Raw genomic sequence first — 13,866 nt, 5'->3', positions numbered from 1 at the left:
CCTGCTTCGCTGCTTCACTTGTGATCGCTTATGTGGGGGCTGCACAGCGCCAGCTCCCCCACCTCGACAAGGCATCGCTCTCCAGCCTGTCATGCCCAGCTGTGAGCCAGTGCCACCAGCTGCCTGTCTCCCTACCAAAACTTTCCGCAGTTACCTGCCCCGGTGCCACCGGACTTACAGCTGTGTCCACTGCAGGGCGCACTTGGCCAAACATGATGAGCTCATCTCCAAGGTACGTGTGCTCTCAGGATCACAATGACAAGCTTAGTTAGAACTACCCTTTATCTATGGCCCAACCAGACTCTGGCAACGTGCTTCCTCACAGCATTGCCTGTTCTGGGATACCTAACTGCAGCTCCTGGGATCCTCCAGCAATATCAGTCTGTCTTAAGAACAGCTTGATCTTTCTTACAACTTGGGATCCCTACTGAGCGGTTGGGTTTGGGAAGGGGATTCAATCATCTTATAAGGGAGAGGACATAACTTTTATACTTTATTTCCACAGTCCTTCCAGGGAAGTCATGGTCGCGCCTATCTTTTCAATTCTGTGTGAGTGTCCTCCTGCAATTGGTTTTATTTGGTGGGAATGGGATACAGGTGAGGAGCATGCAAAGTGGAAGCAGGCTTTGGGTTTTTTTTTTTTTTTTTGCCTTCGAATGGAAGAAAATAGCTCTTTTGCAAAAGAGGAGAATTTTAAGTATTGGGAGATCTATTTTATATATATATAAAAGTAAAGCTATTGGAGTGAGATGTATAATTCAGTATTCCTCCAAATAACCTGCACATGACATGTATCTGTCATATCTCACTCAGTATCTTCTGTATCACCACATTCTTACAGCTGCAGCTCATCTGTCTCCAAGGCTAATTTGTTCGAATTCTGAAATAGAAATAGGGAATAAAACATATGAATAGGCTTCCCAGCAATATATTGGGACATTTCTGTCCTATTTTTGATTTTGATAGATTATCATTGCCATTCTTTAATTTGGCAATTGACCTCCAATATCATAGCATTTATTAGGCTTTATACATAGAACCCAACCTATTGCATTGTATCATTGGAATTCTCTCTTAACTCCACAACCCAGAGGAGGATACATTTTTGGTTTTAAAGAACGGTCTATTACTGATTCTAATTATTGGAGATGACATCTCTCCTTTTCCTCTGATCAATGCTTTAAGCAGTTCCTAGAAAGTGGTATTTTTCTTAACAATTTCTTTTTCCTCAAGGAGAACTCCCAAATGTTCATTCCTCTGTTCTTTAAAAAAATCAAATTAATTCCAAATTCCCATACGTGACTAACTAAAGTTCCATTATGAAATTTGAAAGAGAGATTTGAAAATTGCTGATCAGCCTCCTGATTTATAATACCAATTTTTGTAATGCCTACTAGGGGTCTTGAAATTTGGCAACTTTTAAGAATCGTGAACTTCCAATTCCCAGAATTCTGCACCAGCATGGCTGGCTGATGAATTCTGGGAATTGAATTCCACAAACCTTCAAGTTGCCAAATTTGGAGACCCTGATGTATAAAAAGTTTACAGTGGCAGGTGGTTTTGACAAATGTATCATTTTCATTCTCTTTATTTCTAATTGGCCTTCAGCAGAAGAAAGCTCAACTACAACTCAGTGGGACTGAGTCAGAGATGTAACATACCTCTGACATGGATAGTGATCCCAGCCAAGCAATTGTTCTGGACCAGATTCCTTTGGTTCCAGAAATAACCACTCTTCTTGAAGTGAAAGGAATATAGAGGTTGACTATAGCAAAAGATCTGTTTGACCACCTCTATTGGAAATTACGAACTACCTATATATTCTTATTTGGCAGTCCTGATGAGTTTTCTGCATTAGTTATTCAAAAGCTGACTATTAAGTAAGTGATGGTTACATTGCTCTTGTGATAATCCTTATCTGCTTCTGCCTTCAAATGTGATAATGTGAAATAAATCTAAATAGAATAGTATTCCTTCCTCATTGATTTTCAAATAGCTGCACTGCAAAACCTCCATCCTTATTACATAACTCTGCATAACAGTAGTTAGAAATAAAATGTTGGTACTTCAGGAAGGGGAGATTCGTAATGCAGTAGAACCCAAATAACTGAGGCAAGATCAAATTAAACAACATCTAACTTTTTCTTTCATTCTACCACAATGTCCTGACTCCATTTTACAGGAGAATTTAATTACGTTCTTGATATGTATTAATTTAAAACAACCAAACCATTAGTTTGAATGTTTAAATAGGCATGCATGAAAATGTGGGCAACATTTTCATGTAGACTTTTTTGTGTTTAGCCAAATTCACAAAACAAAGTCAGGAAAATGAGAAATTGAAATGCATAAAATTAGTAATTACTTTGTTTCAGTAAAATAGAATTATCCAAGTTGTCTCTGCCTAGACACTTGTAATCAATACTATTGATGTGCCCCAATTTTTAATATGCTGAGCACTTTGTACTGCCTGTAGACCCTTCTTTTTACCACTGGAGGCCGCTCTGAGATTAAATTTAGAATCCTTTTTCTATTTCTTGTGTTGGGTTTTCAGATTTCCTGGAAAAATGTTTATTTTTTTCTTTATAAAGTATAAATGCCCACATTGTAAAAATCTATTCATAGCATTGTCATCTGGAAACTGAAACTACTAAACTATTATAGCCAAGTAAGTAAATCATAGTCCACCTAATATATCTTCAGTTACTTGAAAAAAGTTTTGTTTTAAAAAACTTTCTCCTAAATGATCACTTCAGGTATCATAGGACAGGGATATTCCTCATCCCAAGGTGTTTTTTTTTGCAAGCTATTGTTAGGACAGAATTGGGGCCCTAATCATGGTAAAGACAAAATGAGATGTTGACTTTTGATTTGATTACAGGGTTAATGTGGGTTGTGGTCCAGCAGAGCAACGTCTTCTGCTCACTGGTCTCCATTCAGTTGCTGATATATTTTGTGAAAGCTGCAAGACTACACTGGGATGGAAATATGTGAGTAAATTCCCTTCAAAAAGGTAATTCTAGCAATCAAGTTTTTGGAAAGCACCCAAACCAGGGAGATTTAGGAAAACAATCCTTAAAGGAGAATATTTGTAGCTCAGGATTGAAATGTCCTTGCTGCACTGTGAACTTGGTTATTTTCTTGCAGATGTTTCATTACCCAAACTAGTTAACATCATCAGCACTATCAAAGCAATCCTTGTGAACCCATCCAATTGGGAAGACTAGTGCAAATATTCTAGCTTTTCTACGATCTCTCTCAAAACCATGGTGCTCTGCATTTATTATTTATTATTGCTGCTTGTCACACCATCCCAATGGAAGATGCTTTGCTATCTTTCACCTATTTCATCTCATGAAAGCAAAGTTATATTTTTGTTATAGTTTTTATAGTTTTAGAGAGGGAGAGGCATTGTCTAAAGTAGGTAGGTTCATGTCTAATAGGAGAGAATATTTGTAGGTGGGATTGACCTGTGGGATCCTTCATGTTAAGATTGGTGTTTGTTTGCAGACCTTTCATTACCCAACTAGGTAACGTCAGTTTTTAGAGCTGGGTTTGTATCTCCTATTTCCTTCTTTGCCAGGAACAAGCCTTCGAGACCAGCCAGAAGTACAAAGAAGGGAAGTACATCATTGAGATGTCACATATGGTGAAGGACAATGGCTGGGACTGAGAAGGAAGTCTGGGTTCATACCCTCCTGCATAGCATGCCGAGCCCTTTTGTAACCCCATTGCCACAAGTGGCTCCCCAGCACAACCAACCCAGCTATCCTTCCATCAATCTCCTGCACAGCATCATCCAGGGGAATGGAGCTTCCAGGATCTTTCTTCAAAAACCTCTTTCTGAAATGCTGGACTCACTGTTTGGAGGACTCTACCTGTCCCCTAGAGCAGAAGAGGAAACATGCAGGTGGTAGAGAGTGGGAGACTAATGTGGGAGATTTTGGATTGGTTTCTCCTTGGCCTGTGTAGGTTATGTTACATCTCGCTAGCACTTGTCAGCATAACACTGTGGCATCCAGAACTGAGAACCTGGAATCAGGTGTGAACTTTGCAGTCCATTGTGTAAGAAAAAAAAAATACTTAATGCAATGTGACATAAAGTGTGCTTTGGGGAAGGTCAGCCGACAGTTTGGTGCGTAAAAGCTGAAGAGATCATCTCCAGTATCTCTAGCTTAAATAAAGAAGGGCTGGGACAGAACTTCAACTACTGGTACGGCCCTAGATAATTGTGGGCAGATAATGTTGACAGCATTGAGTTGGACAGAGCAGTGGTTCAGTGCATTATAAGGGGTTCTTGTTCTCCTTTCTAAGGAGAAATAATGAGTTGTATATCAGCCTGCTGATATTGGGCACTGATGGATGACGTAGGTCACATGGGGAGATAAAAGATATCCTGAAATAGGGGACAGAGGAACAAGTCTCTCCAAATGGCAGTTATCAGTCCCTTTCCCAGACACTGCAATGGTATTTTCCCCAGGTTTATTCTATGGAGTCCATTAATTTAGGTGTGAACCACCACGTGCTTGTAATCCCTGAGCACTACGTCCCCTCCCTCAACTCTCTTAGCATACATGAAGGGTGGGGCAGTGGGGGGGGGGAAGAAACAACATTTTAGCACTGTCACCAGCGCAGGAATTTTTTTGTATAATAAAATTGTTTTATATTTTAAAACAAGCAATCCATACTATCAATAGCTTCTGTCATCCTGCTTCTTTTGCAGATTTAGTACCAAGCCAGAAGTTCTGTTGATGGGAAATTAGCTTTCTGCTAGTTAAACTTTTCAACAGGTACGGAATCCAGAAATATTTCCCGACTGCATAAATTTGAAATCTTCATACCAAATTATCCCCAAAACCCAAACCGGTATATTTATCCCCTCAGACAAAACTGCATACTCAAAATTATCATAATCTGAAAATTGGCTCAGATTATGCCTGGATCTTATTTTATGAATAAAGAAAGTGATTCCCTTTTCCATAATCTTTAGCCATCTTCTAGCGCACAAAGGATACCCAATATATGTGAGCAATCAACATTCGGTGGTGGGTTGCTATATTATCTCAAAGACAACAGAGAAATGACCAATATTTCAGCTGCTGCTCAAATACCAAATATGTTGGTACCCAATTTATCCAAACCCAGCAACTGAAATTGAAAACTCCTCTGAAAGACATGAATAGATAGCTCTTGTCATAGAAACCACTCTTCTAGCAGGACAAAATGGGGATTCCCCCCCCCCCCATTATTCCTACTGTAACAAGTCTCCATGCTTGGCCTTTCATCTTTACCATCAATGGAAGTATAAAGAATTCATGCTGCTGTGGCCACCAACCCAATGCCCTTTTTACATTGCACTGCTTGGTCGGGCTCAGTAGCACAATGTGAAAAGAGCCTCGGGCAGGGGCCGTGCCCAGTGCATCCGAAGGCCCTTTGCTTTGTCCACAGGAACAAGAGAGTTACTTCTCATAATCTCACTGAAGGGTGAAAAGGATCACACAAGAACTGTGATTTATCAATGCACTTTCTTTAGTATGGGCTTCTATAGAATACTGGGCTGCTACACGGTACATATTAATCAAACCATTCTCTTTAGTTTTCATCCAGCAGGACTATCCAGTTTTATGTTTCAAGAAGACTGTTTGGGAATTCGACCTAGAAAGGGGAGGGTAAAATGAAGGGAAATAACTTGCATCTACCATCAATTCTCCTTACTACAACACAATTGCAATTCTAAAGCAGTGTAGGAGTTAACTTAATTGATTCTACCTTGGAACAGCATTACACAAAATAATCAGTTTTCTTTACAAGATTTAAAAAAAAGTTTAGAATTCATAATATAAGCCTATATTCAAAAGAAAAGCAATCAGTTATAAAATAAGCATTTTCTCAGCTGCATTACCAAACAAATGAGAGGCACAAAGCCTGAATCCTCAAGATCACATATGGCCTCCCCAAAAATTAAGACTGCACACTCCAGAATTCTTCAAAAATTGCCACTAAATTTGAATTTGCATTATGACAATAGAGGGCTATGTTAAATACATTAGGATATTTAATTTTAATTTAAAAATTGTTTAGTTGTTGAGCAGCTCTGGCTTCTTTTTATGGTTCTGACCACTTAATAATGCAAGATCTCCAACCTCTCAAAGGCAATATGTGACTTTCTACTAAAGATTGTGCAATCTTGTGCTAATGAAAACCATTGGGTCCAGAAAGTAGATTCTACTTGTCATTACATTTTTCTTTGTGTGCTCTTTAAATCCAGTCCCTCCAGAATTTTTCTTATCTGAAATCCCATCAGTCACTTTACTGAATAATCTGGGTCTATACATGGTAAAACTAAACCCCGTTTCTTCTAAAGATAAGCATTCATATCTTTACAAATATTTATTTATAGGAAATCTTAAGACAATCACAGTTTATTTAAATTACAGTTGATTTGCCCTTTATCTCATCTAGACATAATTAATTTATAATTTTCTGGATGTAATTTTTTTTATACACAAGTTTTGCCTCCACATCTCCCATATTCAAATGTGAAGGATCAGAACCAACCCATCTTCGCCACACAGTTGAAAAACAGGAAAAGAGCAAAGAAAAAGCCCACAGCCAAGCCTATTTTTCAATTCTAAGCTAATGTCGCTATGGACACTCATGGGAGGGGGTGGGCATAAAGGACACTGGATCATGATATCATTGTCAAGCACAGGAAATGAGCCAAGGTAGTTCAAATGAATACAGGTTTATTGCATGCTAACCCTCTCTACAAGAATCTGAAAAAATGGTTAGTCAAATTGGCAGTTGATAGGGGTCAATGAAATTCATGGTGGGCTGGATCATTAGATCACTTGTGGGTGCGAAGAGATGCCAGACTGATAATGCTCTTGACCCCTCCCTCAGGCTCAGCCTGGTCATTGCCTACATTATGTAAATAACATATTTCACAAGTATATAATTTCTGTCATCTATGTCATGACATAATGATGCATGCAATTTTGTTTTGTCAGGTGGGAACATCAGGCCTACGTGTTAGGGTTCAAACTAGCTACTCTATTGTTCTATGCCTATTTCACAGGAATCTCCTCATATTGGCAGCTTTCACCTGGGAAAGACGAGATGAGGGGGAGTCAGACCTGGCCCTCTTGTATTTATGTAAATGAGTCTAGATTAATTCCCCTTTTGAACCGTCTTCTGATTAGGATAGATGTCCTCCACTATGATTTGATATATTGTAGCTGTGGATGTCTTAAATTCTCTATATTATTCAATACATAAGAAACCTTTTATACAAACACACACACACACACACACACACACCCCTTAGGTCCGTGATGGTGAACCTATAGCACACGTGCCGGAAGTGGCATGCAGAGACATCTCTGCCAGCATGCGAGCCATTGTGTGTGTGTGTGGGGGGGGGGGTCGCATGCGCATGCTCTGGGGGCAGGGGAGGTGTCACGCATGCATTGCATTATGGGTGCACATTTTTGGCACGCAATGACAAAAAGGTTAGCCATCACTAGCTTAGCTCAATCATTTGTGTTGATTTAAGCCCACATATGTTGCATTTCTTTACTACTTTCACTAAGCAAAGACATAAATTCCAATATAACAGCCATTGTATACATATGAAATCTTTAATATGCATCTGGATCATCATAGAAGATAGCAATATGCAGTATTACTATTTAGTTGGAATAATTTTAACATTCAGTGTTTCTATTGCAAGTAGTACTGAAATATAGTTAACAGATACTCTTTGAGTCAAAAAAAAAGTCAAGTAAATAGGTAAGCCAGGACATGATAGCAAATAAAGACTTAAGGCAGAAGGTTGATAATTCCAAAGCAATGGTCAAAATCAGCTAAAGCTAGGAGTCTGTCATAGCACTGCCTTCACAAAAAGCCACACTCTGTCATGTAACAAACCCTTGGACTTTGATTCATGTAAATACCCAGTGGAAAAAGTAACTCAGAATGACTTTCTCCAAGATAACATCTTATCAAATTGTTTTGCCAAGTGATCTCTAATATGTAGCTGAGAGAATAATTGCATTATTTAACCAAAGAAAGTGCTACTTGAAAATTGCTTCCAGCTGCATAGTAGTTTAGCTGGAAGCAACAACACAACAGAAAGGAAAATAGATTGTTTATACCTAGTGTTTGGGGAACTGATGCAACAGGATGTCCTTGTTTTTCATTGACAGGTCGTTCACCTTATCAATGATGTTGAACCTTATCACCAGATATGAAGGAAATAGAATTTGGGAAATAACAAGTTTCTAGAGCAAAGGGACAACAGAATCAGCTATCAGATTTTGACAAGAAGTGAGAGACTGCAAAACCATTAAAATCTTTTCTATTCTGTCCTACATCATTTTTGGGGAACGTGGGAAACTGCATTTCAGTTCCTGTATTATACACATAAAATATATATTTTGTTTGATTGCTGGAACCAGCTTTCAGTTGCAAATGTATTGATTAGAAATTACTGCAAAGAGCTAACCAAGACATAAACAGATTTCAGTGGATTGCTGTTTTTCCTAAAGAGTTCCTTCCATGCCATTAATACATTGCTGATAAAAATACCTTTTGGAAATAGTTATGTTAATAGTTAGGTATTCATTCAATATCTTTATACTAAAAGAACAGTTATCGAATCGCAAATGGATAAGAACTATGAGGCATAAACAAGCCATACACTCCTGGAAATTATAAAAGATTATGAAAACAGCAGACTATGTAGATTTAAGTATGAAACTCAGATTGATCTAAGAGAAATACACTTGAGAAAAGAGAAATATACTTGAGTTTGATAAAATCAACTCAACTTGAATATTTTTTACTAATTTCAGATGTGTGATTTTTATAATGGGACAGGTGGGAAAAGTCAGAAAAAAATAAGCATAGCATTTCTTGGTTTCAGATCAACAATGAAAGAGGAGGGCAGATAAAGAATAAAAGAGAATGAAACTTCCAACTGCAAGTAAAAATATTTTATTTAGTGCAAAGCATTCCAAAAACCATATTCCTGATCTGCTCTGCAAAACTAATGCTATCAATAGCAAGGATATTATTCATGAACAATTAAGAAAAATGCAAAAAGTATACACCTATGTATAGTAGTTGTTTTCTGAACAATGAATATATCCCCCTCTATGAAGAAGTTAATACCACATTCACTCATATCATGTCATGCATGTGGTAAATTATTCAAAATCACTGGAATTATAAACACATTCCATCAATCTTTGCTTAAAATTAACACATATATGATTGCTTAGAGCAGTTCAAACTAAGTCTTCTGGTATCATTCCATGAAATTACATACATGATTTGTAGCATGAGGACATCACATCGTTGTAGTTACTTTGTGGAATTATATAACTATGTTTCACACAAAAACAATTTTGGTCCAGATTTATCATATACTGGTAGAATAATGCATGGATTGAGGAAAAAATGTACAAATCAATTAAAACATATATAAAGCATAGACAGGATAGATGCTAAAGCTAATTACAAAAATTCTATTTCACAATGATTTTTCCATGTTAAAAAATGAATGTGAGGGATAAGTGTAAAAACGGAAAAGAGTGTTTATTGGTGTTCAGAAGCAAGTAGTTATTCACTTCTTAGAAACAAATATCTGTATATAGCTTAGAACATGAAGCTAAATATACAAACTAAATAGAAGTAGTACGCTTATTAGACTTCATTCGATACCTTAGCATTCAGAGGCAAGTTCTGGATCCTCTCCTCTAGCATGTACAGAATGTTCTAATTCTCTTCTCACACCTAAATGGTCTCACTTGAGCTTAAGCATGTGGATCAACAGCTGTTCTCTACACCATAGCTGCCTTAAAATGGGAAGTAAGGGATCAATACTGGCTTTCAAAATATGTAGCTCCTTATGATATTTTAAGCATTCAAGTCAGACATTGATACAGTGTTATATTTCCATATAAATAAAAATTGTTCATTTAGCAAAGGGATAGCAATTGGTTATGAGATCTCTAAAGAGCCACTAACATTTCTAATCTTATTGTAATATTTTTGGATATCCCACAGTTACAATTTAATTTCCCTCAAACAGACTACAAACTTAATTTTCCCACAAAACAAATTACATTGGGTTATATACTTCCCTGACCTTACAATAATTATGAGTTGAAAATCTTTCTAATAGAAAGGGCAATTCAGCAGCTCTCCCTTCACAGGAAGTGTTTAAGCAAAGGCTGAACAGTAATCAATCTGGGATATTTTAATTTGTTCCGCTATAATGAACAGAGGGTGGTCTTAATGGTCTAAATAGCCCTTGCCACCTCTACGATTCAATTAATTCATGTATTACACTGTGGGAGTGCATATTTACCAACGTAATAACTCATAGCTGAAATAAGCCAGAGAAGGAAAAAAACGCCTTAACTTTTTTTCTTAGCTACTATTCTGGATGGATGGACAGACAAAAAGAAATAAAATTCCCCCCCCCACCCCCCCACCCCCAAGTTGACTGGCAACCTTTTTTTTAATAGAGGCTAGGTTTGCTTGTTTTGAAGTATCTCATCACAATGCCTAACTTATGAAGATATATTCTAAATATTAACTAAGCCCATTTCAAAAGGCTATTAACTTCAAAGGGAATCTTAGTTCAGATTTCTTTAATATCTGGTAAATATTTAGCAAATTGAAACATTCTTTTTGGGTTTTAATTATAGTCATTTCCCTTTGTTTAAATTGAACATTCTTTATTTTAGACTTTATAAACATAAACTCTATTATGTTTAAATTGAATTTGCATTAGAAATGATTGGGCGCTGTCTTGTCCAATGTAATTTAGCCACTAGTACTATAAAATTGTAAATTATTTTTGAAAACAGTAATATGTCACAGTGATTGTATTTTATTTCATGCAAGACAAGTCACTTATACTAGGATTAACATTCTCATTTTTTCTAAAAATGAACATAGACCGTCCTTTCTTTTCTTTTTTTGTTTATACATCCTGAAATTGTCTTTCTGTGGGTAGATGCTTAGCTATATGATACATTGCAGAAAACTCAGCATTTCATCAGGTGGGTATGGCTATTAATCTCTCCAGACAGGACAAATGTACCTATGTAACAAATATACATATTATTCTTTAAACAGGAATCTTTTGTCTCTGATGCAATCATACCATGAAAAGAACACCTTTCCCCACCCCCTAAAGATTGGAATTTCCAGCAAGTTAAATTATTTAAAGTAAAAGTAAAGTAAAGAGAGCTGCTTGGTTGGTAAAGTTTTAAAGCTTTTTGGAACTATAGAATTTTGCAGGTACCCACTGAAAAGTACTTCAGAGAAATTTCTTTTTCACAATACTGAAAACTTGCAGAAATCCTGCAAAACCTTCACATTTTAATATTATTTCTCTATACAGTATTGCACTCTAGGCAGGCAGAAGTATGCCTATATGGGGTCTTTCAATAATTATTCCAACAGTTTAATGTTTTCGTAGTAATTCATAAAGTTTATCAAAGGATTCAGAATTGTGCAAACCATTGTAATTCTCCGTGACACTCTACGAAAGTGAAAGCTGGAATTTAAAGAAGCAGAAAGAGTGCTGACACCTTTGAAAGTTGGTATTGGAAACTCTTGATAATACCATGGATAGATAGCCAAAAACAACAACAACACCCCAATGATTCATTGAACAAATCAACCCAGAGTTCTCCTTTGAGGCAGAGATGACCAGGCTCAAATTATCCAAGTGTAGACATTTTACAATTTACATAAATACCCAATTCTCTGGAAAAAGTGGAAGGAAAAAAAAAGGATGACCAGCAACAAGTTGGTTGGACTTAGTTAAGGTGCAAGGAGTGGAACATTGGGACATTTGAAAGAACAGGTTAGGAATACATTATAATGCAGAAGATCTATGTCATGGGTGTCAAATTCACAGCGTCATGTTGCCATCACATGATGTATTGCGATTTTTTCTCCTCACAGTGCTGGAGCGGGTATGGCCTGCGTATGATGCATCCGGCCTGCGGGCTGCCAGTTTGACACCCTTGATCTATGTGGTCACTCGGAGTCAAAACAACTTGATAGCACACAATCAATTATCAAAGGAAAAAAGAACTAGGACAATTCTTAAATTTGTGTATTACCGTTAGTCCTTCCATCCCATACATAATTCAGAAATTCGAGTTATCTTGACAGAGAAGTGGTATACATATTGAGAGCATGGAAAATATGATGCTAGAGAACAAGTCTTTCCACCTTCTACAATGTGTAGGTATATTCCAGTATAGTTTGCATTTCCAGTGCCAAGAATGCACAAGTGCACACATGGAAGGCATACAGGTTATAATACTGGATTCTACTGACCCTGCACAACAAACATTCCCCATCTACAATGAATAATAATAAAGCTTGGGAACTCTCCCATTTTCTACTTTGTATTAACATTCATCAGTGAGCGTAAACTATTATCAGAGTAACCCATGTTCTAAACCACAGCAATAGTTTGGGCTTACTCTATTGTATGAAGCTGGCCACTACAGTCTGTAAACCATTGTTTGGCTTAGTGTTACATGTCAATTCAGCAAAATGTGATTTTCCCAGTTAAACCACACTTAAGCAAACCCAGCAATTAGTATACTGTACGGGGCTAAGCACTGAAAGTAAAATGCTTTGAATACTACCAAAAGAAGGTCTGGAAATACTATTAGGAGAGAGCCTGAGGAGACCCAGAGAAGGAAGTTACTCTCACCATACTTTGACTGTAGGGCTAGGGCCATTACCCTAGTTAGGCCAGACCGGGACAGAGATTAGGGGCACTCATCCCTTCTCCCAGTTATAACCAACGGCAGGAAGTGTTGGAGAGGAGAGGGAAAGCCCTTCTCCGTATTTTCGGCCATTCCTCACACCTCTTCTATTTCAGGGCGTCGTCGATGGGGCTGACCGGTATCCGAAGCGCCCAGCCGGGTCGCCCCCTCCCCGGGTCTCCAGCAGCCTTCTCCCGCTTTCTCTCTCTCTTTTTCTCTCTCTCTTTTTCTCTCCTTAGACCGAATAAAAATGTAAGCTCTCTGGATTTCAAACCTGCGCCTGAAACACGTTTGTGAAAAGGAAGCAGGATCGGGCGAAGAAGCGCCTTTGCCTGTGCTGGAGGGACAACCCCTTTGTGCCCGGGAGCGAGGCCATCTTTACCCTTTCGGCAGCTCTCTGGCTTGTCCTCGTCTCTCGCATGGCCCCGTGGTGGAGGTTAAAACTTTGGCGTTTTTCCCCCCCGCTTTGCCCGGGCGAGAAAGTGGCGTTTCCCGAGTCTCTCTCTCTCTCTCTCTCCCCGCATTCCGCTCCGTCCATCTTGAATACTTGAGATTCTTGAATGGAGCCTGCGGGATACGCTGCGCGCGGCTCAGATTGGCTGCCCGTTAACCCTTTGCCTTCTCATTGGACGCAGGGCTCCTCTCGACCACTCCTCTTTCCCCCCCCACCTCCCCCGACGTGAGGGCCTCCCCTTGCTACGGTCGTTCCTTCTCCTCTGTGGCGGGTTGTTGTGCTTATTTCGGTAAATTAACGGAGAAGCTCGCGCTTAGGACGAATGTACGCGAAGAAGATCGGCGACAATCACGAAGACCTCAGCCTGTTCTTGTGGTTTACCGCCTCTCCCACCTTTCTTTGAATGCAAACCTCTGACACAGCAGTAGGACTTTGCATGTAAATGCAGCGGACTTATTTTGTCTAGTTTATGCGTGGAAGGAATAGAGACGCGGAACTGTCGGTGGCTCCTTATTACTATTAGTTTTTTAAAAAAAATAATGCTTGCATTTGTGGCCCACCTTTAGGGAACAGAGTCTCCTGTAAAGCAAGTGTGTGAGGATC

The 13,866-nt window shown here is 38.5% G+C and overlaps 1 protein-coding gene and 1 long non-coding RNA gene across 2 annotated transcripts; one reads left to right on the top strand and one right to left on the bottom strand.

Moving 5' to 3' along the window:
- Positions 1-91: 91 nt before the first annotated feature.
- Positions 92-4,694, top strand: YPEL4 (yippee like 4). Its single transcript, XM_026719645.2, has 4 exons — positions 92-232; positions 506-549; positions 2,882-2,990; positions 3,584-4,694. Exons 1-4 carry the CDS (start codon positions 92-94, stop codon positions 3,671-3,673), a joined length of 384 nt encoding a protein of 127 aa, XP_026575430.1. The 3' UTR covers positions 3,674-4,694.
- LOC148128053 (uncharacterized) lies at positions 720-13,409 on the bottom strand. Its single transcript, XR_015740855.1, has 2 exons — positions 13,192-13,409; positions 720-880 (listed from the first exon to the last, which is right to left on the bottom strand). It is a non-coding gene; the product is annotated as an uncharacterized LOC148128053 (long non-coding RNA).
- Positions 13,410-13,866: the final 457 nt, after the last annotated feature.

The sequence above is a fragment of the Pseudonaja textilis genome, chromosome 1, assembly GCF_049901715.1.
Source record: "Pseudonaja textilis isolate UNSWEBS1 chromosome 1, rPseTex1.2, whole genome shotgun sequence".
Classification (NCBI taxonomy): Eukaryota; Metazoa; Chordata; class Lepidosauria; order Squamata; family Elapidae; genus Pseudonaja; species Pseudonaja textilis.
The sequence above is the reverse complement of the archived record's forward strand: the minus strand, read 5'-3'. Positions and strand labels throughout refer to the sequence as shown.